General features: G+C 41.4%; 1 protein-coding gene across 5 annotated transcripts in view; it reads left to right on the top strand.

Annotated features, from left to right (window-relative positions):
• Positions 1 to 18,469, top strand: part of LOC106580378 (uncharacterized) — a 38,040-nt gene extending 19,571 nt beyond the window's left edge. The window contains exons 3-14 of one of the 5 annotated variants that reach the window (XM_045703118.1): positions 13,353 to 13,560; positions 14,985 to 15,053; positions 15,506 to 16,015; positions 16,147 to 16,242; positions 16,415 to 16,517; positions 16,610 to 16,714; positions 16,863 to 16,950; positions 17,138 to 17,245; positions 17,342 to 17,526; positions 17,634 to 17,737; positions 17,846 to 17,883; positions 18,044 to 18,469. In XM_045703118.1, the coding sequence (XP_045559074.1) occupies positions 16,698 to 16,714; positions 16,863 to 16,950; positions 17,138 to 17,245; positions 17,342 to 17,526; positions 17,634 to 17,737; positions 17,846 to 17,883; positions 18,044 to 18,202 (699 nt within the window). In that variant the 5' untranslated portion in view covers positions 13,353 to 13,560; positions 14,985 to 15,053; positions 15,506 to 16,015; ... (1 more) ...; positions 16,415 to 16,517; positions 16,610 to 16,697 and the 3' untranslated portion in view covers positions 18,203 to 18,469. Of the gene's footprint in view, positions 1 to 13,352; positions 13,561 to 14,984; positions 15,054 to 15,505; positions 16,016 to 16,146; positions 16,243 to 16,414; positions 16,715 to 16,862; positions 16,951 to 17,137; positions 17,246 to 17,341; positions 17,527 to 17,633; positions 17,738 to 17,845; positions 17,884 to 18,043 lie in introns of those variants that run through there. The other 4 variants (XM_045703117.1, XM_045703119.1, XM_014161374.2 and 1 more) reach the window with 4 other exon arrangements.
• Positions 18,470 to 24,445: the final 5,976 nt, after the last annotated feature.

Consider the following 24,445-nt stretch of genomic DNA (forward strand, 5'->3'; position numbering starts at 1 on the left):
GCGCATTCTGAACCTCAATAGCGTCATTCCTCAGTTCTCTAAAACAGCCAATAAACACAACATGTATGTGTTTGTGTGCCAAGGCTGTTTAACAAACATGTTTTACATTACAGGTTGTAACTCCCCTCTTAAATCCAGGAGTGCACTAAGTCTCAACAAGATTATGATGAAGCGTCTATGGTTTAATACACAGGGTTTAATACCATGGGCACAACGTTAATAGTAATGACCATGTTCCAGGGTTTTGATTGGTCACTCTGGGAGACTGGAAAATGTGCACACATAACCTATCACACTCTCAAATAAAACACATACCCTACCACAGAAACACTTCACATTTCAATTCTCTACACTCTTAGAGAAAAGGGTTCCAAAAGGGTTTTGTAGCCTCCATCGGAGAACCCTTTTTGGTTCCATGTAGAACCATTTTTGGTTCTAGGTACAACTCTTTTGGGTTCCATGTAAGAAGCCTCTGTGGAAGGGGCTCTACATGGAACTCAAAAGGGTGTACCTGGAACCAAAAGGAGTTCTTCAACGGGTTCTCTATGGGGACAGTCGAAGAACCCTTTTTGGTTCTAGATAGCACCTGATTGAAAATGGTGGGATAAAAAAACAACATAAAAAAGAACACAATTCCATTTAAATCTGAGAACTACATGTACAGATTAACCAGTAAAGTAACAACACATAATCGACAGACTTCAGGACTGCCGACATGTTTAGGATTCATTAAGGCTGAGACATTACCCCTCCTCTCCTTCCTCTCTCTGCATCTTCTCACAAGACGCAGCAACACACAAGCCTAGATATATCACCTCTAATAAATTCATTTGGATGCTTTATGTTTGACACTCTGTGTATTTCTACAGCCAAGGGGTATTCACACGCACACACACACATGCACACACGCACACACACACACACTTAGGAAAGAGAAATAGCATGTGCAGCCAAGAGCAATATATTCTGTGTTATATTATGAATAAAGGGAGAGAGAGAGAGAGAGCTATGTGTAATTGCAGACATGTCATTTGCAGTATTCTCATAATATCAAGTGTGATTATGCACGAATTCCAATCCCATGACATTGAGAAGCAAACAGCTTTTTAAACGTTTAACCGCAAGAGTACTCTTTTAACATCTCACCCATAGAATAAAAATTCTCAACACAACAAAAGACCTGTTTTCCTTTAATTATTGTAAATGTTCTTATTGCTAGGTAATCTCATATTCTTTCCTGTGTCAGAAATTCAGCCAAAGTCATCTGCAGGTTATTATGTTGCTAACGGATACATACTGAGCTCTGAGCCTCAGTGGGCAGTGGTCATATTATTTTGGGCTTTAAGACAAGAAGTATTAGGGAGGTTGAATGGGGGTGGGGGGAAATAATTGGGTCAGGGGTTGGAGGCTTTTTGGAAATACAATAAGGGCTTTTACACCAGGCCAAGACTACAGGAAAATGGTTCTATGTATGGAGGTTCCTGTATGTGAGATGCGATGAGGGGAGAGAGAGAAAGAGAGAGAGAGGAAATCTCTGCGATTAAAAAGATTCAAAAAGGGTGATCTCTCAGTCAGGCTGCCTGTGTGTGACAGTGAAGGGCAGGTGTGAATGTGTCAGTGTGTGTGTCTATATGAATAGATGGACGGTGCACTTTGCATGACTTTGTGTTTTATCTGCATCAGATTTGATTGAGAAACTGTGAATGTCTGAACCACTGATCATAGAACTAAGCTACCTATACTTCCTCGAACATTAAACTCCAGGCTGTATCGCATCCGGCCGTGATTGGGAGTCCCATAGGGCTACGCATAATTGGCCCAGCGTCGTCCGGGTTTGGCCGGGGTAGGCCGTCATTGTAAATAAGAATTTGTTCTTAATCCTCCTGTTGTGTTTGTTTCATGTTAAATAATTATGTGTTCCCGGTCCAAAATGACCGCCCCATTATAGCTGATTATAAATCCATAATAATACATATATTATCACCTAATGTTGTGTTAGATCTTTTGCTATTTGCTATTCATGGCCTGTAGGCCTCATTGACCTGAGCTCATACAACTCGTTTTTGAGTAAAAAAAAGCATAATGTCTTTATTATTTTGACTATAGCAAATACTCAGATTAAACATATTGTGCTATTTATCACAGACTACTTCCCTATCAGTTTCCTGGCCTCTCTCCTCCTCACCAGTGTCATGATTAAAGATATGATCAAGAGCCTCACATACAGTATATCGTTTGGCCATTGTGCTGCCACAGATATGATTTGTGAGCAAAAAAAAAGCTTTATATACCAGAGCTGCGAGAAAAGTTCTATATATTATTGAAACAATGTTCTAGATTGTTTGTGAGAATGCCAACAGGTGTGGTTCCCGCGAGGGAAAGAATCTATTGGGGAAAGGTTCCCGTGGGGGTTGACATGGAAGCCAAGAAGGGGAGTGAGGTGTGTGTGTGTGTGTGTGTGTGTGTGTGTGTGTGTGTGTGTGTGTGTGTGTGTGTGTGTGTGTGTGTGTGTGTGTGTGTGTGTGTGTGCTCAAACACACATGCATGTGGGGTCTGGGAGAGGAAGTGTGTCCATCTGATGAATGGACATGTGCCTGAACTCAGTTTTATACACTAATTGTAGTCTCACCCATTCATTTGTAATGACCGGTCATTTTTGACCTGGAACACCACAAGTGTACAAAAGTTAAATAAAACACCAAAAATGTAATGAAAATCATCAAATTGTATTTTGTGTGTTCAGATGCCCTGTGTGGACAAAGTCATGGAACCTTATGACAATCAGATTAAATTAACTACATTTTTCAGAGAGAACTTGTCGGTCCAATTCGAGCGGAACACAACAGGAGGGTTAACTGACTTGCCTAGTTAAATAAAGATGACATTAAAAAACGAATGAAAAAAACTCCACCTGTGGCTAAAGATGCTGCTCCAGAGCCAACCCCTACAATGATTTTCTTTCCCCTCATTTTTCTTTCCTTTCCTTCCTCCTTTCCTTATCTCTCTTTCTCTCACTTTCTCTCTCTCTCTCTCTTCCTCTTTCTCTCTATTTCTCTCTCTCGCTCTCTCTCTCTCCCCTCATATTCTCAATTTTACCATTTGACACAATCTGTCAAATGGTAAAATGGTTTTATTTTACATTGTCTAACTTCCCCCTCCTCCCCCTGTCTCATTTCTCCACACCGCAGTCCTTTTGTGATATTAAAATTGTGATATTAATTCAGAGTCACAGTGCTTTTTAAATGGTCGCCTTAACCCCCGCCTCCAGCCAACATAGCGAGACTAGATAAGCGGACAGGCAGAGAGGCCCAATCTATCAGGCATGGCGCTGAATGATGGACAGTAATTAAAAGTTAGCTAATAACCTCTTCACACCTGACATTTCAACAGGGAGGTCCTGGACACCATTATCTACATATAGATTAAAAGGCATAATTGGCAGGGAGATAGGTTTAAGAAGATCGCGAAAGGAAGGGAAAGAAATCCCAGGCCTTCACCAAACCATTAAGCTGAATATCTGAGTGACACTCTGATTTTGCTCCTCTGCCTAATGCGACCGGAATTGAGCTGAACTAAAATGCTAAATGAATGAAGCCTATCTCACCGCGGTTATTACCGGGGCAAACACTGGCAATGGAAAATAGCTTTAATTTCATAATAATTGCTAGATGGACGTGACTCGTTAGAGACACAATGTTCAGAGTGGAAAGGGAAGGAGGGAGGACTCTAGAAAAACTATTCTATGATGCCGAGGAAGTGTGGAGGTGGTGTGTGTGTGTGTGTGTGTGTGTGTGCGTGCGTGCGCATTGCATCGCATCTTGGGAGTTGAGGACTAACAATGTGACAAGAAGAAAGGTTGTTTGTTGCCAGGTGAGATGATAGGGAGAGGAGAGTCCAATGAAAGGATTGTCTAATGATATGTGCTTCCTTACCTTCATACTCCCTGTGTGGAGGGAAACGGTTTCCTTGGAGACGGGTTAAAAAAAATAGAACTAGAGAAAGATATGCTTTTTCCACATGGAAAAATAAAGTGTGGTGGTATAGTTATTTATAAGTTAATATGAAATTGATTATTTTTGGCCTAATCTCTACAAATGCAATTACCAATCAAAGGCAGAAACACCTTATCTGGCTGTCAGTATTTTATCTGGAGTTTCACACTAGTTCCACACTAGAATGTACAGGTTCACATAATCATATGCTTCAACTGAGACTTGGTACTTTTGATGAAAAAGTCCCACTAGCATCCATAAAACCATGACTAATTCCAACAGCTCTGTGTGTGCAGATGAAGCTCACATTAAAGTAATCACACAGTGCATGTTTGGCTCCTCTTAATTGTAAGTGCTAACACATTGCTCTTGGTATTCAGTCACGGGGCCTGTTTCAGCAAGGGGAGAGAAATAAACTAAAGATATTCTACAATATCTTCCAGCAGCATATTTACACTGATCTCTATCACATGTCTGGAGCAAATTATTATTTTATATATACTACTACAATATACTTTAGGTTGTTGTGGAGAACTGAAGTACTTCCTGTCATTGACTGTAAAGTGGCACTGCACATACATAAAGGTTGTTGGCATTGTTTTGAATAGATACAATGCTTTAGGTGTTCATTAATGAAATGCTTAAGAACCTGTGACATATCAAGAGCTATTATTCTCCAAAGCAGCACAGTAACTGTAGACATTGGCTTCTCAAAATGTGATTCATTCAGGACTAGGTTGAAGTTGACACAGAGGCATTAGTTTGTTCCTGTCTTACCCCTGTCATTCGCTACTCACATGTAGTAGGTCCTGCGTGCTCCTGGCTCCACCACTAGATGTCCCTGTTGCCCCAGTCTTAGGCTGTGACCGTTGTGGTGGTGATCTGTGTAGTGGTGGTGATCTGTGTTGTGGTGACCTGTCTCCCCAGAGCCCTAGCTCATCCATCATGTCCGGAGGGCCTTGTCCCTCTAACACTCAAATCAGAATAACCCTCTCTCTATTTTACTATTTTTCCCTTCCTCTCTCTGGCCCTGTTTCCTCTCTCCGATAAAGCGATCAATTTACTGTTCACACTGCAGGATTGGGGTTGTTAACAGGTGTAGGGTGATGGGATCTCTACTGGCAGCCAGGCACTGAGAGGGTTTTACTCCCTGAGCCCCCTCTCTCTCCACCCTACCACCCTCCCTCCCTCCCTCCTCACCACACACACACACACACACACACACACACACACACACACACACACACACACACACACACACACACACACACACACACACACACACACACACACACACACACACACACACAACCGTTTGATGGATTACAACCACCATTCATCTAAATTATGTCATTGGCAATAAGCAATCTGCTTAATCTGGCTTAAACGAAGAGCAGGGTTTGTTACTGTTGACCCTTCCTCAGCACTCACTTCTCCTCCTGATTACTGTCAGGCCCTGTAGGAGTGACGGCTGGGCCCCCCACACAGCCAGCCACACAGCCAACTAGCCAAGTCAGAGGAAAGGAAGGGGTACTTCAGTGCTGTGAGTGCCAAGGCAGCAAGCTAAAACACCCAGCCTGGCTACCACTACTGACCTCTCTGTAGCTATGGTGCACCAAGATTAGGTTGTGAATGGCATGGCATATTCAACCTGTCTGACTTCAGCAGGTAAATGCGCTGGTGTTCCCTCACCCCTGCCATTTTGTTCCAGTCCTGCCATTTTGGCTCCTCTGTCCCCAAGGTCCCCCTTCCCTTTATGTTTAATTGCTTGTTCTCCTGGTGTCTCTTTCTCTCTCCAAAATCCTCCCAGCTGCAAGGCAGATGTTGAGACATTTTCTTTCTTTCTTTCTTTCTTTCTTTCTTTCTTTCTTTCTTTCTTTCTTTCTTTCTTTCTTTCTTTCTTTCTTTCTTTCTTTCTTTCTTTCTTTCTTTCTTTCTTTCTTTCTTTCTTTCTTGTGGACTGTGTTCAGTCCAAGACCTCATAGTGCTGACCACACAGATTGCATCAGTACTGGTTGGCAGCAGCAGAATACTGATCTCTATAATTGCCATAAGGAAAATCATAACATATATAATCAATCTGTAGGACACAAGCCAACAAAATAACTCAGAACCAGGAAGCTTGAAACAAAATCTCACCAAATCTCACTTTGCCCAACATTTGTCATTATTTTACATTATTTCACAAAATAATGAAATGGTCCAATTTGTCATGCATAGTCTTTATTGCCCCAGTATATGTTCTTGGCAGAGCCGGTTTGCAATAGGTGACCCCCCAGACAAAAAGGAGGGGGTCAAGAGTTTATCAACATGTGGAGCCAATTAATCTTAGTTTATGGCTTTGTCTTCATAGAGTGTAAACATTTAACTCCTGGACAGAGTTACTGGCAAAGGGCCGCCCACCCATCCCTCCCTCCCTCCCTCTTTCGCTCTCTCTATTCAATTCAATTGAAAGGGCTTTATTGACATGGGAAATAGATAATAAACAAAAGTGAAATAAACAAATAAAAATTAACACTCACAAAAGTTCTAAAGGAATAGAGACATTTCAAATGTCATATTATGGATATTTACACTGTTGTAACGATGTGCAAATAGTTAAAATACAAAGGGAAAATAAATAAACCAAAATATGGGTTGTATTTACAGTGGTGTTTGTGCTTCACTGGTTGCCCTTTTCTTGTGGCAACAGGTCACACATCCTGCTGCTGTGATGGCACACTGTGGTATTTCATCCAATAGATATGGGAGTTTATCAGAATTGGATTTGTTTTCAAATTCTTTGTGGGTCTGTGTAATCTGAGTGAAATATGTGTCTCTAATATGGTCATACATTTGGCAGGAGGTTAGGAAGTGCATCTCAGTTTCCACCTCATTTTGTGGGTAGTGTGCACATAGCCTGTCTTTCCTTGAGAGCCATGTCTGCATACAGCAGCCTCTCTCAATAACAAGGCTATGCTCAAAAGTTTTCAAAGTTTTCCTTCTGTCACAGTGTACTCTTTGTTTAAGGTCAAATAGCATTCTAGTTTGCTCTGTTTTTTTGATAATTACTTGACAAATTGGAAATAATTATCTTTTTGTTTTCTTATGATTTGGTCAGGTCTAATTGTGTTGCTGTCCTGGGACTCTTCAGGGTCTTTTTGTGTTTGTGAATAGAGCTCCAGAATCAGCTTGCTTAGGGGGCTCTTCTCTAGGTTAATCTCTCTGTAGGTGATGGTTTTGTTATGGAAGGTTTGGGAATCACTTCCTTTTAGTTGGTTGTAGAATTGAACGTCTCTTTTAGCAGGTATCGTCCTAATTCTGCTCTGCGTGCATTGTTCGGTGTTTTACGTTGTACACTCAGGATATTTTTGCAGAATTCTGCATGTAGAGTCTCAATTTGGTATTTCTCCCATTTTCTGAATTCTTGGTTGGTGAGCGGACCCCAGACCTCTCAACCATAAATGGCAATGGGTTCTATAACTGATTCAAGTATTTTTTGTCAGATCCAAATTGGTATGTCAAATTTGATGTTCCTTTTGATGGTGTAGAAGGCCCTTCTTGCCTTGTCTCTCAGATCGTTCACAGCTTTGTGGAAGTTACTTGTGACGCTGTTTAGGCCGAAGTATGTATCGTGTTTTGTGTGCTCTAGGGCAACAGTATCTAGATGGAATCTGCATTCGTGGTCCTGGCAACTGGACTTTTTTGGAACACCATTATTTTTGTCTTACTGAGATTTACTTACAGTGTCCAGGTCTGACAGAATCTGTGCAAAAGATCTAGGTGCTGCTGTAGGCCCTCCTTGGTTGGGGACAGAAGCACCAGATCATCAGCAAACAGTAGACATTTGACAGATTCTAGTAGGGTGAGGCCGACTGGTGCAGACTGTTCTAATGACTTGCCAATATGTTGATATATATGTTGAAGAGGGTGGGGCTCAAGTTGCATTCCTGTGTCATGCTACGGCCCTGTAGAAAGAAATGTGTGTTTTTTTGCCAATTTTAACTGCGTACTTGTTGTTTGTTTTTCCCCCAACACCGCTTTCTGTCAATTTGTATGGCAGACCCTCATGTCAAATTGAGTCAAAAGCTTTTTTGAAATCAACAAAGCATGAGAAGACTTTGCCTTTGTTTTGGTTTGTTTGTTTGTCAATTAGGATGTGCAGGGTGAATACGTGGTCTGTTATTTGGTAAAAAGCCAATTTGACATTTGCTTAGTACTTTGTTTTTACTGAGCAAATGTAAGAGTTTGCTGTTAATGATAATCCCCTGGTAGTTATTGGGATCAAATTTGTCTCCACTTTGTGGATTGGGGTGATCTGTCCTTGGTTCCAAATATTGGGGAAGATGCCAGAGCTGAGAATGATGTTAAAGAACTTAAGTATAGCCAATTGGAATTTGTGGTCGGTATATTTTATCATTTCATTTAGGATACCATCAACACCATAGGCCTTTTTAGATAGGAGGGTTTGTATTTTGTCCTGTAGATCATTCAATGTAATTGGAGAATCCAGTGCATTCTGGTAGTATTTAATAGTTGATTCTAAGATTTGTATTTGATCATGTATATGTTTTTGCTGTTTGTTCTTTGTTAAAGAGCCAAACATATTGGGGAAGTGGTTTATCAATACCTCTCAGTTTTAGAAAGATAACTCTTTGTGTTGTTGTTTGTTTAGTGTTTTCCAATTTTCCCAGAAGTGGTTAGATTCTATGGATTCTTCAATTACATTGAGCTGATTTCTGATGTACTGTTCCTTTTTTCTCTGTATGTCACATCATGACCAGTATAAGGGTTAATTGTTATTGTAGTTTGGTCAGGACGTGGCAGAGGGTATTTGTTTTATGTGGTTCGGGGTGGTGGTTTAGTTAGTAGGGCGTTTGATTTATTATTTCCGGGTTTTGGTTTATGTTCTATGTTTTGTACTTCTATGTTCTTTCGGGGTTGGTGTATTTCTATGTGTAGGTTAATGGGTGGTTCGACTCTCAATTGGAGGCAGGTGTTTTCTCGTTGCCTCTGATTGAGAGTCCTATATATGGGTATGTGTTTGGTTTAGTGTTTTTGGGAGATTGTTTCTTGTTTTGCCTGTGTGAGCCTTACAAGACTGTTTTGTTGTTCATGAGGTCGTTGTTTTGTTATTTTGGTGTTCACTTTGATTTCAAATAAATATCAAGATGAGCATCCACATTCCTGCTGCGTTTTGGTCCTCCATTCCAGACGACAACCGTTACACTGTAGTGTATTTCTGTATTGTTTTAGTGATTGGTGTAGGCTCAGGTTTTCTGTGTCTGTAGGTTTTCTTAGGTTGTCTGATTCACATTTTTTTTATTTGATAGGGAAGCTGAGATGTCAAATATGCTTTTTAGGTTTTCTACTGCCAAGTTTACACCTTCACTATTACAGTTAAACGTTTTGTCCAGGAATTTGTCTAAATGGGTTGAATTTGTTATTGCCTAATTCTTTTTTGGTAGGTTTCCACACTACTTTCCTTCCATTTATAGCATTTTTTTATATTATTCAATTCCTTTGGCTTTGATGGCTCATGATTGAATACTGCTCTGTTCAAGTAGACTGTGATTTATCTGTGATCTGATAGGGGTGTCAGTGGGCTGACTGTGAACTCTCTGAGAGACTCTGGGATGAGGTCATGGATAAAGTAGACTATAGTACTACTGCCAGGAGATGAGCTATAGATGTACCTAGCGTAGGAGTCCCCTTGAAGCCTACCATTGACAATGTACATACCGAACGTGCGACAGAGCTGCAGGAGTTGTGACCCGTTTTTGTTGGTTATGTTGCCTTTGTTGTGTTTAGGGGAGCATATGGGGGAGGGAATGCTGCCATCTCTCTCTCTCTCCCTCACTCCCTCCCGCTATCCCCTCGGTCCCAGGATACAGTAAGATTCATTGGCCAAATACCTAAAGCTGATTATTTTACCATTATCCTCATGTGGGTTCATTCATCATGTACAGCTTGCTAATGTGAGATATAGTATGTGACCAAACTGAAACACACCTTCTGATGTTGACTTGTTAACTAGAGGGAGGAGGGGAAAGGTACATCTCTGGAAAAGCTAGCGCTACAGTGAGGGACAGATAGGAAAAAGAAGACGCCCTGAGGAAGAAGAGCAGCTTTGATGCCCCTAAAGCACAGGTTCTACAAGTCTTTCCTAAGTTCATTTTATAAACCTGGTTTATTATGCTAATTTTCCTACAGTATACTGCACCAAATGCCTCCCTGTTTTCTCCCATGAACAATCCAGCAAAGGTTTTACAATATTTTATTATTGCAATATTAAATGTTTTGTCTCAGGGGGACACAAATAAACCATACTCTGTAAAGACAAGTAATCATATCAAATCCACCAGGATCATTGCTTTTTTTACTGGAGAGACGTGTGGGATTCTCACCCAAAACAAGAAGCTATAAATGCAACTGTATTTATTAATAGACGTAATTATCAATGTTTGGTTTATTGTCAAAAAATCTCCAAGACACGTCCCCCAAGCGTCTACATGTATATTTTATACCCAAATGCCTGACAGTTATCTTGTTCAATCATAAAACATACCACAGAAAGCCCTTTCACAACATCTGCATCATTCCTTTGATGTCTAGACATTTTGTGGTTGTCTTTTTTTTTATAATCCTTCTATGCATATAAAACGTTACATCTGACGGTCTAGTATGTCATCTCCTAAGAGTGCAGTACTTGACTGAAGTCACTAGACAGTACAAAGCGTCTTCATTGGTCCATATTCATGAAGGTGTGGATATAAATAGGAATAAATCACCAGTAGGGAATGCAGGGGGGCTTGTGAAGAGGGGCATTTTTCTGTCCCCCCCAAATAATCCTAAAGATATAGAAGCTGTACAGTTTCCCTCTTCCTGGTTATAACTTGGGAATTGGTGGTTGGGGAGGAGTGGACTGGGGGGATGCATGTCAGAAGTGAAAACATAAACACACTTAAACTTGGAGAACAACAGAAAAATGTAAAGCAGAGAGAGAGAAAGAGAAAAAAGAAAGAGAGAATGAGAGAGAGAGTTTTTTTATTGTGCATTCAGCAGTCTTGGTTCCCAGTCTTTCCGGCGATAGATAGTGTTGTGATGTCTGGAGCTGATGAAGTATTTCTGGAACAGTTTGTCAATGTCTGGCCTGTGCCTTCACAGTGTAGTCTCCTCTCCCAGCCTGGCGGCAGAGCAATACGAAATATACTAAACGCAGTGGCGTGTATTCATGGATGCCAAGGGAAACCAGTTTTCACCAAAACATTTACAAAGAAAAAAACATAAAATATCTTTCGTCTCTCTGTGTTTGATAATTTTCCTTCAATTCTCAAGAGGCTGAATGTATCTCACCAGAGAAAGCATTCAAGCGAGCAAAACAGTGCCCGTTATCTGATGCTATCTGGTAAAAAAGAGAATAACGTTGTTGCCGCCCATAGCATTGAATGCAAGGGAAGCCAGCGAGCATTTGGCCTCCCTTGATAAAAAGCGTATAAAAATATAGCCAATCTATCTAGCTAAAATTGTCTCTTTCCGAAATTAGCCATGGATGGAGATAGGGATTTGGACTTGTCGTTTTCACTTAATTCTCCATACTGGCCAATGATTATAATGGAGATTCTGATCCAACCATAAATTCATACATTGTACCCTGGCCTGAGAAGATAGAAGTTCAATATGTTGCTAGATGTAGTAGTGTAATGTTAACTAGCTGGCTTATAGTTGCCCATGAAAGGAAGTTAGGCTAGTGAACAAGCATTTTAGCTAGGTAGCTTAGGACAACAAAAACCAAAAGCGTGTACCGCATGACAGAGTCATAGACTGTTTTGTTAACATGAAAGAGAGGAGGATGGCATTGCCTTTCTCTACATGTAGGGGGAGTCAACACACACACACACACACACACACACACACACACACACACACACACACACACACACACACACACACACACACACACACACACACACACACACACACAGAGAAACCATTGACAGCCAAATCATAAACTAAATTGTTTGTGGAATCTTTTAGTTGTCACTGTATTAGACTAAGCATAGGTGATTTGATGATGTTAAAATGTTGAAGTTGAAATGGTGCTGGAATATTGGAGACAGCTCCTGTTTTCTTTGTGACTTGCGGTAACTCTCCGTGGATCTCAATCAATAGCTGTTTAGTAGTCCGAAAATTATGGAAACATTACATGCACAATGCTTTGTGGACTGATGTTGCTCTCCGGTTTTGTGATGAAACAAATGTGTGGAGTAATTTATTCTGCCAGTGTGTCTTCTCATTGTCTCAGCCTTAGGCCTATATATCACGGTGGCAAGGCACATGAACTAACTGGTTATAGAGCAAAAAAAACGCAATTATCACAACACAGGTTGTAGGTTGTAATATGGCTCTTTTTATAGCTTCCCCGGTGATTTTACTCACGCACTGCTACAGACTTTACATATTTCTGAGCACTTCCAATATGTATTATACCTAATAATGTGAGAGCTTGGGACTATAAGGTTCTATTTGCAAAAAGATAATTCTGAGGTAATTGGCTTTAAAGGCCCAGACCCTTGTTGGTTTGAATGGTGTCAGCAATTTTTACATTTTATTATTTCAAATTTAACAACATTAATTGGGGTATTTAAAGTACTATATAGGTAGAGAACATTCAACAGAACAAGGCCATGTCAATAACTACATTTTGACAAAAATGCAGATAGAACATTGAACAGAACCGGGCTATGTCAATAACTCAATTAACCTTATAGTCCCAAGGTCTCGAATGGTCTAGAGAAACAAAAGTAGGGAGGTTGGCCCGGGAGGATGGGTGAGGGTAATCCGCGACAGTCTAGCAGTCCAGAGGTTGCATGTTGTAGTCTTGTCAGGGACAGCTGTAGTGTTTTAGCAAACCTACTACTTAAATTCACTTAACCTTTGTCGTTGGTTCCCCTAAACACCAACGTAAATTCTTCCCATAATTCTGATTTGTTGTTGCTGTGCAACAAGCAACCTGGTCTCAGATAAAGACGTACAATACTATACGTCCCCATCCATAATGTGACATATCATGCTAAATGGAGTCACAGATTTAAATACAGAATAATATGAATTGCCCTGAGACCACATTGCCTTTCCAGACATATAGGAGGTTAGACCCCCACAATATAGAACCAAAGTCCACAGCTCGCAATCCACAGCCCATAGGCCCTAACGGTTACAACTCCGGCAGAAATTGCACTCAGTGGACAAAACATTTTGGTTGGAAAATGATGGGCTATTGATTGTATCATGGGTTGGTCTGATTACAGTTGATTATATTACATTATAGATTGCGTGTGTCATAGATTGTTTGTGGGTATGTGTGCTCTGTCATTACAGACCACTGCTCTTCATGCCGATACGCCTGCTCCAGTTGGATGGCATTGAACTTAGAGGTGACTACACAAAGGTCGTTAGCTGGAGCACACACTCCCGGAGGTTATGGAAGTGGTGTGTTTGTGTGTGTGTGCAGATGGGGTCTGCAATCCGTCGCTGGGCCTGGGTATTCCTCCACTGCCTCATTAGGACTGATTTACACCACAGCAAGGTGAGTAGGTAGGCAGGAACCCCCCCCCCCACCACCACTCACACTGCCCTGCCTTTGTACCTCTCTCCTTTATTCTTTCTGTCCCTTTCTCTCTCTCATTCTCCTCCCGTGCACAGACAATGGGCCCCTGGAGAATACCGGCTTGTGCTGAATTATTCAAATCAGCAGTGGCAGAAAGCTGGAGAGCGAAGGATAGAGGCAAGGAGAAAGAGGAGGGAGAGAGGGAAGGGAGAGGGAGGGAAGAGCAAGCAAGCAAAGGAAAGTCAGAAAGTGCGAGCAAAAAAAAAGAGAGAGAGAGAAACAGAGGAAAAAGGCATTGGTGGAAGTGGTTTTCTCTCTGCATGCAAATAGCATCCTGCTTTCTTTTCACCTTCCCTGATGTTACTTTCTCTCCTTCTTCCTCCCTCTCTTTCTCTCTCTGTGAGTCACCCCCTGCCCTTCACCACTTCATTAATACACATCTGTACCCCAGCTCTCTCCACCACTGTATGCCATACTTCCTGAGCTAGCAGTGAGGAGTCAGGAAGAGGGAGAGGAGAAAGGGGGTGGTGGTGGTGGGTGCTCGACAGCTGCACGTGGTTGGCAGGAGGAGAATGCACCGGTAATTAGCCAGCACCAGTACAGACAAAAACCCAAGTAGAAGAAGAAACTAAAGAAATCTGCGCTATGAAAACAAGGCTCCTGCCAGGCTATGTTCCCTAGAGGGCAGACCTGGACATGATGGTGTGGTGCAGTGTGCTGTGGTGTGCAGGCCGGGAACAAAGGAAGGAGAGGAGTGCTAGAGATGAGACTATCGGATGAGGAGTGGGCCTGTCATGCCAAATAGTGTCCCCCTGCCAAAAAGTGTCCCCACCGCGTCACAATGGAATTTGATGAGTTCTAGCTTCTGTTTATAGGGCTGTTGCTAGAATTTACAAAATTCTGATCAGATTACGAAATGAACCAAAGCATCCGTTGCTATGCTGGTTGCTTGGATCTATTTGACCTTGTAGCGGTTGCGAAGGAAGGAGCATGTGGACAGTACTAGTTCTAATTCACCGAATAAACGCTCGCTTAGTCCGCCTCAGAATTGCTCTCCAAGGACAGTGTTTTTGACAATACCAACCTTCTGACTACCTGCTGCTTCAGAGGACCGAAAAGATTGGAAAGAGAACACTCTTTCTTTACCATATAGTTGTTTTTATATAAGTAAATGTTGTTAAATAGGAACAAATCATTTAAGCTGATTTTAGATTGACATTGCTAGCTAACCTACTGTACTTATTTACCTCAGCCTGCCTAGTCAGCTTGCCAGCTATTGTTTTATTTAGCTAACGTTAGCTAGCTAGCTAGCTACTGTAACTGTTATTGTAGCTTTCTGTTTGTATGTAGCTTGCACTTCAATGGCATCCCTCGAGGAGATTTTCTTTTATCTTTCCATCCAGGCGAAGTACTATGAAGGCACCACTTATCTCGACAAGAGGCGCAACATTCAGAGAAATTCACAATTCAGGGTAATGTTAAGCAGTTAACTTCTATTAGATAACTGGATGGATTTAGCTATGTACAACCATTTTTCAACAACCATTTTCCATTTAGCTAGTTGGTAATCTACATGTTGCTAGCTATACATATAGTTCAGTGGAGGCTGATGAGGGGAGTATGGCTCATAATAATGTCTGGAATGGCGTAAATGGAATGGTATCAAACACGTGGTTTCCATGTTGTTGATAACATTCAATTGACTCAATTCCTGCCATTTCATGAGATGTCCCTCCCACAGCAGCCTCCATTGATATTGTCAAATTGAGGTATCTAGCTATGGGGGGTGGGAAGAGAGTGGAAGACAGACAGAGAGAGAGATGGAGAAACAGAGAGAAAAACATTAGTGTAAATGTACTTAGACTTATTTCAACAACTCTTTTCTTCCAAATTGTTATGCAATCACATGTCCTTATGGGGGAAGAATGGCCAGCCACACAGGAGGGTGATTTTTACTAAGGAGGAGAAGGAGGCAATTTCCGAGTGAAGCGCATGATTGCAAAAAGCAACCTATGCTTGCCTCTCCCGTACGGCCTCGGGAGAGGCAAAAGTCGAGAACTGTGCGTCCTCTGAAACACAACCCAACCAAGCCGCATTGCTTTTTGACACAATGCCCACTTAACCTAGAAGCCAGCCAGAAGCCATACTACTGGCGACCATGTCAGTGTGCACTGCGCCCAGCCCGCCACAGGAGTCACTAGTGCACAATGGGACAAGGACATCCCTACCGGCCAAACCCTCTCCTAACCTGGACGAAGCTGGGCCAATTGTGCACCGCCCCATGGGTCTCCTGGTCACGACCGGCTGCGACAGAACCTGGACTCAAACCCCAAATCTTGAGTGACACAGCTAGCACTGTGATGCAGTGCCTTAGAGCACCGCGCCACTCAGGAGGCCCAACCTACGCTTCTTCTGACGGGGAATTGTCAAAGAGGTGAACAGCTGGGCAAGTCAAGAACCTTTTGTTTCTCAATCACATTCTATTTTATCTGAAATTATTATGATCTCAATAAATGTCATATCAGAGAGCACACAATGTTTCAAGTTGTCACTTTTTGCTTAAAGGTCAGTACCCTGTCTAGCCTGCCAGAAGTTTGAGAGGGTGAAGACTGGCGCTGGAGTTGAAGCCCATCAAAGTTGTTTCACCATGCCACATGATCGGTAAATGTCACAATTCAAATAAGTTGTTTTGTAATGGTTGCTTTATTTGACCACAGCAGAGTTCAATATTATAGAATGTGTGTGTGTATGAAAATATGCATACTGTATGACACAGATACGGGTAAGAATAAAGTACTCTTCTCTCTAAAACTTTAAATGTGGACTTCATCAGACCCTTCACGAAATCCAGGAATGGCAACAGCTGGTGTCTGACGGCGACCGATTACTTTACCAAGTGGGTGGAGGCAATTCCCATTAAAGTCAGTAAAGGAAGAGTGCGTGCTTAACTCTAAAGTCCCTTCTGTAACCCATAAAAAGGGTGCTTGGAACCAAACATAGATTTTCGTTTTGTATAATACCCATCAAGGACGAGACTGGCGAGGCCACCTCCAAGGCGATGGTGGACATCTTCAACACCCACGGTTCTCCTGAGGTCATCTTGAGTGACCGAGGTCATGAATGCTGGAACAAGGTACGGATGTTATGGGTTATATTCTGTCACCAATGGTTTGTTTTATTTATTTTTTACAATTTGTTTTTGTTTTCCCATGGTACATAATCAGACATATTTCAATATCTAACATTGTCAATAGATATCGCTTTCTTACCCCCTCCTCCAGGCTTGGTGAATGTACCAACCAGACCCTCAAGACTGCCATGGGCAAGTCCCTTAATTGGTACCAGGAAGGGTGGGAGAACAACCTGAAGGTAATTCTCTTTGCACCCAACAGCAGCATCCAGGCCTCCACATAGTACGGACGGGAACCACAGCTGTTGACTGAGATAAACAATGCAATTGTATATACAATTATTGCATATATAGTAGTCTTTCAAATGTGTGATTGACTTAGTGATGTTGTTTGTCTATTGCTATTTTTGTATAACGTACTTTCAGATCACTGAAACCCCACCTGATGTGCTGGAAGTCGTCAAACCAGACCAGAATTCCTTTGAGGACCACCCTCAGGCACCGACTGAGAAGGATGTGGAGGTTTTTGACCAGGTAAAAATTATTGTCCGCTGTTAATTTATTTTCTGGCCCTCCAAGAGATATTTTAAATATGAAATTTAATTGCATTTATTCCTTTTATCAATGAAGATGAGACTGAACATCGACAAGGCCCAGGAGAAACAGAAGGAGAGCTCCCGGAGCAGAATCAAGAAGGGGAACAAGTGCTACGAGATCCGGGCGAATGACTTGGTTTGGAGGAAGGACAAAAGGAAGGCGAGACCTGGGAAACCTTGCTGCTCTTTCGCTCCTAGCTGGGGTCACTATCTGTTAAAGTGAATATAAAAAATCTCAGATAATAACTATTTGCATTTGCACACCAAATAACCTGAAGCTAGTTTTAGTTTCCCTAACACTGATAGTTTTCACTTTGTCTTCCTAGGGTTACCTCGGTGGAAGCCAACAATCTTCTTCAGTTGGAGCAGTTGGACGATCGACCACAAAACGCACTGACGCTCCTCACTTCAGTGAAGCCCAATAGACAAAGTATGTTAAGCTTTGGTTGACATTTGATAAAGCATGGTATCCCAAATGGTAGTTATGCTGAGCTCATAAAAATGTACCTCTTCAATTTACCTCTCCAAATGACTTTAGGACCATCGACTGTCCGAGCCCAAGAGGTATCCCTTGAGGTAGGCTATACCTTCTGAAAGTGTTGAAAATACATATCTCCCATTTATAACACTGCGCTTATCCATCAAATTTTCTCACAGTAAAATGTAACCTGTGTGTTTGATTGTTTACGTCTCTGTCTCCCAACCTGTTCCCTTTAACTCTGCTCCTGTTCTCCAGGAGCTAGGGGTTCTGCCCAACACCCAGACGTGGATCCACATGATGTCCTCCATTACTAACCACCCTCCAACTTCTCATTACATAATCTACAGCTACTGTTGTTGTCATTATCTGCTAATAAAGTGTTTTGCTGTATTATACTGGGCACATAATATGTGAGATACACAGATTAACCAAAAACACTAGCACTGCAAACACTCAGAACAAAGAGAGCAGCAGTGCCTGGACTTTGCAGTCTCCCTCTTCAAGTTCCCTTTCCGAGACTGGCTGCCTGTTGAGAACAAGTGACAGGCAGAACCTCCCACCCACACAGCAACCACCTCCTCCATATTCCACACATCAGAAATCAGTATTTTAATTAATGATTGTCATGTGAGTGTACAAAAAATCTGTGAAAATAAATTAATGACACAACTGTACCAGAAATGATCAAAGTTTATGTATTCAAATCTTAAATATTGGCAGGTTGGTTTTCACAGCTGTTTCACAAGGTGTTCAGTATTGTAAGGTATCCTTTGATTGTATTTATTTGTTTCACATTATTCATTGTTGTATCCTAGGACCTACAATAGATACATATATATTCAACCACAAGGGAGTACTAATGAGCTATGCGAGATATATTTAAAAAAAAATCATAGTAAAGGACTAGTGAAATGATATTATATCAGTGTAGATAAGGGAAGGGCAGGTTAAAATAAAAACATGACAGCCAGACAAGCCAGTGTATGTATCAAACTTATTTGCATATGAATGGGTTGTAAATTAGCAGACTTTGTGATCTGTAAGGTAAGTAACTTTAATGTGTCAAGCAGATCTTTGCCATTTCCAAAACGTAGCAATGCTTAAGACATGGATGTCATGTTGTAATGTTAACAAGGTACCCAAAAGTAGTTCAAATGAATGTTTTCATTTTATTACCTAAACCAAACTTGTTGTGGAAATCAGCCTAGTTCGCATAGCGATGATGAAATAATAAGCTCAATGCGTGTAGATATGGTATAGCCTACATCATTTACGCACTGTCAAGAGTAAAGGTTCATTTAGTTCAAATGCTACATCAACATTTGAAATGTAAGGAGACCTCTGGAATCCAAAACAAATAGATGATGTAGCCTGAGATCAGCTAATGATGTCTCCCGAGTAAATCAGAGAAGGTTACAGTGTGATTGTCCACCATGGTTTGATATGAAACAGGTATTTGATCTACTGGCAGAGTGAAGGTTCATGAACTTAAGTCTAATGGAGAGACTCCCTCTTGTCCCAACTAATTCACTCTCCCCCTCTGAGTTTTACTGCCCCAGTGTGAATAAGGACAGAGAACATTTGTGTGTGTGTGGGTGTTTGTGCATTTCAGTATGTATACTGTATATGTGTGTGTGCATGTGTGTATATAGGTCTGCAGGTATGTGTGTATGTGTGTGCTGAGCCAAGATTTGATGTGTGAGCCCAGTGCTAGCCTCATTAGTGAGAGGGCTTGGTTCATTAATTGATGTGAGTGAGGAATTTGGGGCCAGGCCAGGTCTCTTAATTCCACATCAGGAATTATCCACCATCAACACAGCCTTTTGATTGTTTTTACTGTTTCCTGTAAAACCAGAGATCATGTCATTCTCCATGTAGTAAAAGTCAAAAGGACAGCTCAGCGTGAGGCTCTCTGTATTGGGTACTATTCCTGATGGATAAATGTCAGTGCTGGTCAGTGAAGCCATTTTCTACTTCTGTTCCTCCCCCACCTGAGCAGGGTGGAATAACCTCAGTATAATCTCTTCCAATGGGGTCACACACACACACACACACACACACACACACACACACACACACACACACACACACACACACACACACACACACACACACACACACACACACACACACACACACACACACACACACACACACAGCAGAGACTATTGATAACAAGCTGCTCTTGTGAGTCAAGCAGAACCCATACGGGAATTGTTTTTCATAAAATGGATGTAAAGCCTTAAAATGTATTCCAGAGATGCATGTACATCAGTGGAGGCTCACTAGAGGAGGAAGGGGAGGACCATCCTCCTCAGTGAATTTCATACAAATAAAAATAGTGAAATATTAGAAAGGTTATTCTTTTTAGATAAAACTATATGAAATATTTTCACGTCACCAAATAATTGAATAAAATACATTGTTTTGCAGTAGCCTCAACAGCACTCTGTAAGGTAGAGCCATGGTGTAGCCAGAGGACAGCTCAGCCTGGTCTCATAGACTAGATGTAACATAGTAAATGTAAATCCGGGAAACCAAATTAGTATGATATGTTATGTTTGGTATGGTTACATAAGACAGATGGTTACTTAAGGCAAAACCTAAAGTAGGGTGGTTGTTCGGGGTAGATGGGTGGGAGTATAATTTGAACGTCTAGCAACCCAAAGGTTCTGAGTTCAAATCTCCTCAAGGACAACTTTAGCAACTTTTCAACTACTTATTACTTTTTAGCTACTTTTCAACTACTTAGCATGTTAGCTAACCCTTCCCCTAACCCTTTAATCTAACTTTTAAACGTAACCTTAACCATGACCCCTAACCCTAACCCATAACCCCTAGCCTAGCTAATGTTAGCCAGTTAGCTAACGTTTGCCACCTAGCCACCTAGCTACAATTCATAACATATCATACGTTTTGCAAATTCGTAACATATTGCACGTTTTTCAAATTCGTGACATTTGCACTTTTCGCAAATACGTAACATTTACGTAACAAGTACCTAATGTTACAGTAATTTGTAACATATCATATGAAATGGGTGATGGAAATCCACAAATGAATACATAGCATATGAAACATAACATATCTTATCATACAGAATAATACGAAATGCTCTAAGACCAGGTTGTACAGCTAGCTTCCGTCCTCCTCTGAGTACATTAACTTCAATACAAAACCTAGGAGGCTCATGGTTCTCACGCCCTTCCATAGACTTACACAGTAATTATGAGAAAAATAATTATACCACAAGCTAAATTATCTTGCTGTTTTTATATGGCTGCTATGAAAGTGAACTGTGTTTGTGTGTGATCAGGGGTGTATTCATTCCTCCCAAAAATACGGCCATGCTCATAAAAAATATAAATAAAGTAACTATTGTTTTGGTCCACCAACTTCAAACAGTTGTAAAAACAACATGTTTTGATATTGAAAATATATTTCACAGCGATTTTGATGGTACAATGACTCTCTACAATACTACATTAATTTAAATTGACATTTTAGTCATGCTCTTATCCAGAGTGACTTACAGTTAGTGCATTCATCTTAAGATAGCTAGGTGGGACAACCACATATCACAGGCATAGAAAGTACATTTTTTCTCAATAACGTAGCTGTCAGTAGAGTCAGCGCTAGGGGGGGGTCAAGTGAAAGTGCTGGTTAAGTGTATATATATATGTTTTTTGGTGAGGAGGAGGATTATTTAAGATACTGTTTGAAGATGTAGGGATTCAGATGTTTTCAGAAGATGGGCAGGGATTCTGCTGGCCTAGCTTCAGGGCGAAGCTGATTCCACTATTGGGTTTCCAGGACAGAGAAGAGCTTGGACTGGGCTGAGCAGGAGCTTCCCTCCCGTAGGGGTGGGAGTGCCAAGAGACCAGAGGTGGCAGAACGGAGTGCTCAGGTTGGGGTGTAGGGTTTGAGCATAGCCTGAAGGAAGGGGGGGTGGGGGGCAGTTCCTCTTGCTGTTCTGTAGGTAAGCACCATGGTCTTGTAGTGGATGCAAGCTTCAACTGGAAGCCAGTGGAGTGTGCAGAGAAGTAGGGTGACATGAGAGAACTTGGGAAGGTTGAAAATCAGTGCTTGTTTTCTCACATAACCTGAAATTGAGCGAACAGTGTAGAATTTTTCCAACCAGAAAATGACAGAGTGATTTCCACTAGATAAAACAGCCACAAAGTCAGAACAACTTTCTCAGTTTGACAACAGATGCTGCTCCGGTAAGAGAAATCAATAAGTGAATATCACAGCCAATCACAACACTGGCGGGTAAGTAATATTGTGAAACACTCTCATTTCACTATTAGCGCCAGATATATCATGGATATTTCTCTGAAATTACAATGCAAAAATGTAAATCCTTTTTTTTTTAAATAATGTTTTTGGCCAATTTGTTATATTTCATATGTATCCTAAAAAATGTATCTAAGAATATATTTTAAATGTATTTTTTTCCATATGGGAAGACAATGACAATGAGACAGTTCGAAAATGAGAGGCCAGGGGAAAAGAAGAAACAAAGAAAGCTCCAGGGAAAAAAGAGGAACGTATTGATGTGTATAGTATGTTCGAATTACAGACAAAACACACAACAACGGTCCAACCACTCCACTGCACTCCACTTAAAACAGTCCTACCACACTGTATCACTGATGCATTGTGGCCTACTATGGCTGCATGGGCTGAGGATCGATCCAGTCGCTGTGCCTGAGAGAGGCAGGCCAGTCCAGCCAGGCAGAGCCTCTGGAGAGCCCGGACACAGGCTGGCTTTTTTGACACGCTCCACTCTCCATGCTCCCAGCAGCACAGCAGCCAGCCTGCCCAGCTTTCTCAGTATCCCCAGGCTCTGTCTGGAGTGTCAGCCCAACTGGGCCTACCGGGAGCTAGGTTTGGCAGTGCCGGCCACGGGGCTCAGATGGACTGCTGATGGGTCCTTCTGCCCAGCAGCCCCACGAGGAAAGGGCAGGCAGAGACAGGTGTGTTTACGTTCCGCCTGTTGCCCCTCCAGGGGCCAGGCAAGTTTCCTATTGCATGGGTTTTTGGAGGAGGCAGAGAGAGACAAAGAGAGAAGAAGAGGGAAGGAGAAAGAGATAGAGGTATTGTTAGGTATTGAAATGCAAAGATGTTGGCTGTGTTCCGAATACCCATACTTGCGTTGTAAATAGTAGGCATTTTAGGTATGCAAATATATGAAGTTGTATAGTATGTGAAATGTTGAAAATATAGTATGCTTTAAATACCAGTATATTGTACTAATTTCGGCTTTTAGGCATCTAGTAGAATTTGCTACACGCTTTTGACGAAGAGAATCGTCTTTCCACACGTAAGTGTTTTGGACAACAGCTGATAATCAGCTGATAATGAGATAAGAGGATGTGCTGCACCCAAATTAACAAATGGCGGGAATCAATGCAATTGCACATTAGATGACGCATTCTCAGGATGGGTGAGCCTAGTATGTTGATATTTGTTGCTTACTGCATTTTACTAAACTGCATTTTATTAGTACATTCAAAATAGCATATAGTACGAATAGTACACAGTTAGTTAGTAGACAGATTTCGGACAATGCCATGGCTTCTTTACACACACAGACTTAGGGCTCTATTCAATCTGTAAAGCTGAAGCATTTTTAAAGGTAATTTCCGATTGAACCGACATATGCAGCGTTTATCATGAATCCAGTCTCTGCTAAAGTGGAAACATTGCCTTTAAATTTCAATCACGTTGTAAAGCTGAACTTCCATGATGCGGATTGAGTATAGCCCAAAGTAAGCTACAGTCTATACTGTAGGTATAAGACACAGTGCAGGTAAGCACTGGGGAACAAGTGTGGGAGTGGCACACTGCATAGGACTACACTTCAATAACACTACACTTCAATAAGACTCAGCATACCCCCAGATCACTGACTAAAGCATGTGGCAAAGAAAACACACATGCAGAAAATCTCTTTTTCTATATGCTCCCAGAGCAGTAAGGGTAATAAAAAGGACACTCACAGTCAAAACCCTTTGAGAACATTATGGGAATATTACCCAATGTTAGAGGAAAAGTATCTAATGTTACAGAAATAGTACCCAATGTTACAGGAATATTACCAAATGTTATAGGAATGGTACCTAATGTTACAGGAATAGTACCCAATGTTACAGGAATAGGACCCAATGTTACAGGAATTGTACCTAATGTTACAGGAATACTGAACTAGTACCTAATGTTACAGGAATAGCACTTACTGTTACAGGAATAGTACCTCATGTTACAGGAATACTGGACTAGTACCCAATGTTACAGGAATAGTACCTAATGTTACAGGAATAGTACCTAATGTTACAGGAATTTTGGAATAGTACCCAATGATACAGGACTAGTTCCCAATGTTACAGGAATACTGAACTAGTAGCTAATGTTACAGGAATAGTACCCAATGTTACAGGAATAGTACCCAATGTTACAGGAATAGTACCCAATGTCACAGGAATAGTACCCAATGTCACAGGAATAGTATCCAATGTTACTGGAATAGTATCCAATGTTACAGGAATAGTACCCAATGTTACAGGACTAATTCCCAATGTTACAAGAATAGTACCCACTGTTACAGGAATAGTACCCAATGTTACAGGAATAGTACCCAATGTTACAGGAATA

This window comes from Salmo salar, chromosome ssa20, assembly GCF_905237065.1.
Source record: "Salmo salar chromosome ssa20, Ssal_v3.1, whole genome shotgun sequence".
NCBI classification, from domain to species: domain Eukaryota; kingdom Metazoa; phylum Chordata; class Actinopteri; order Salmoniformes; family Salmonidae; genus Salmo; species Salmo salar.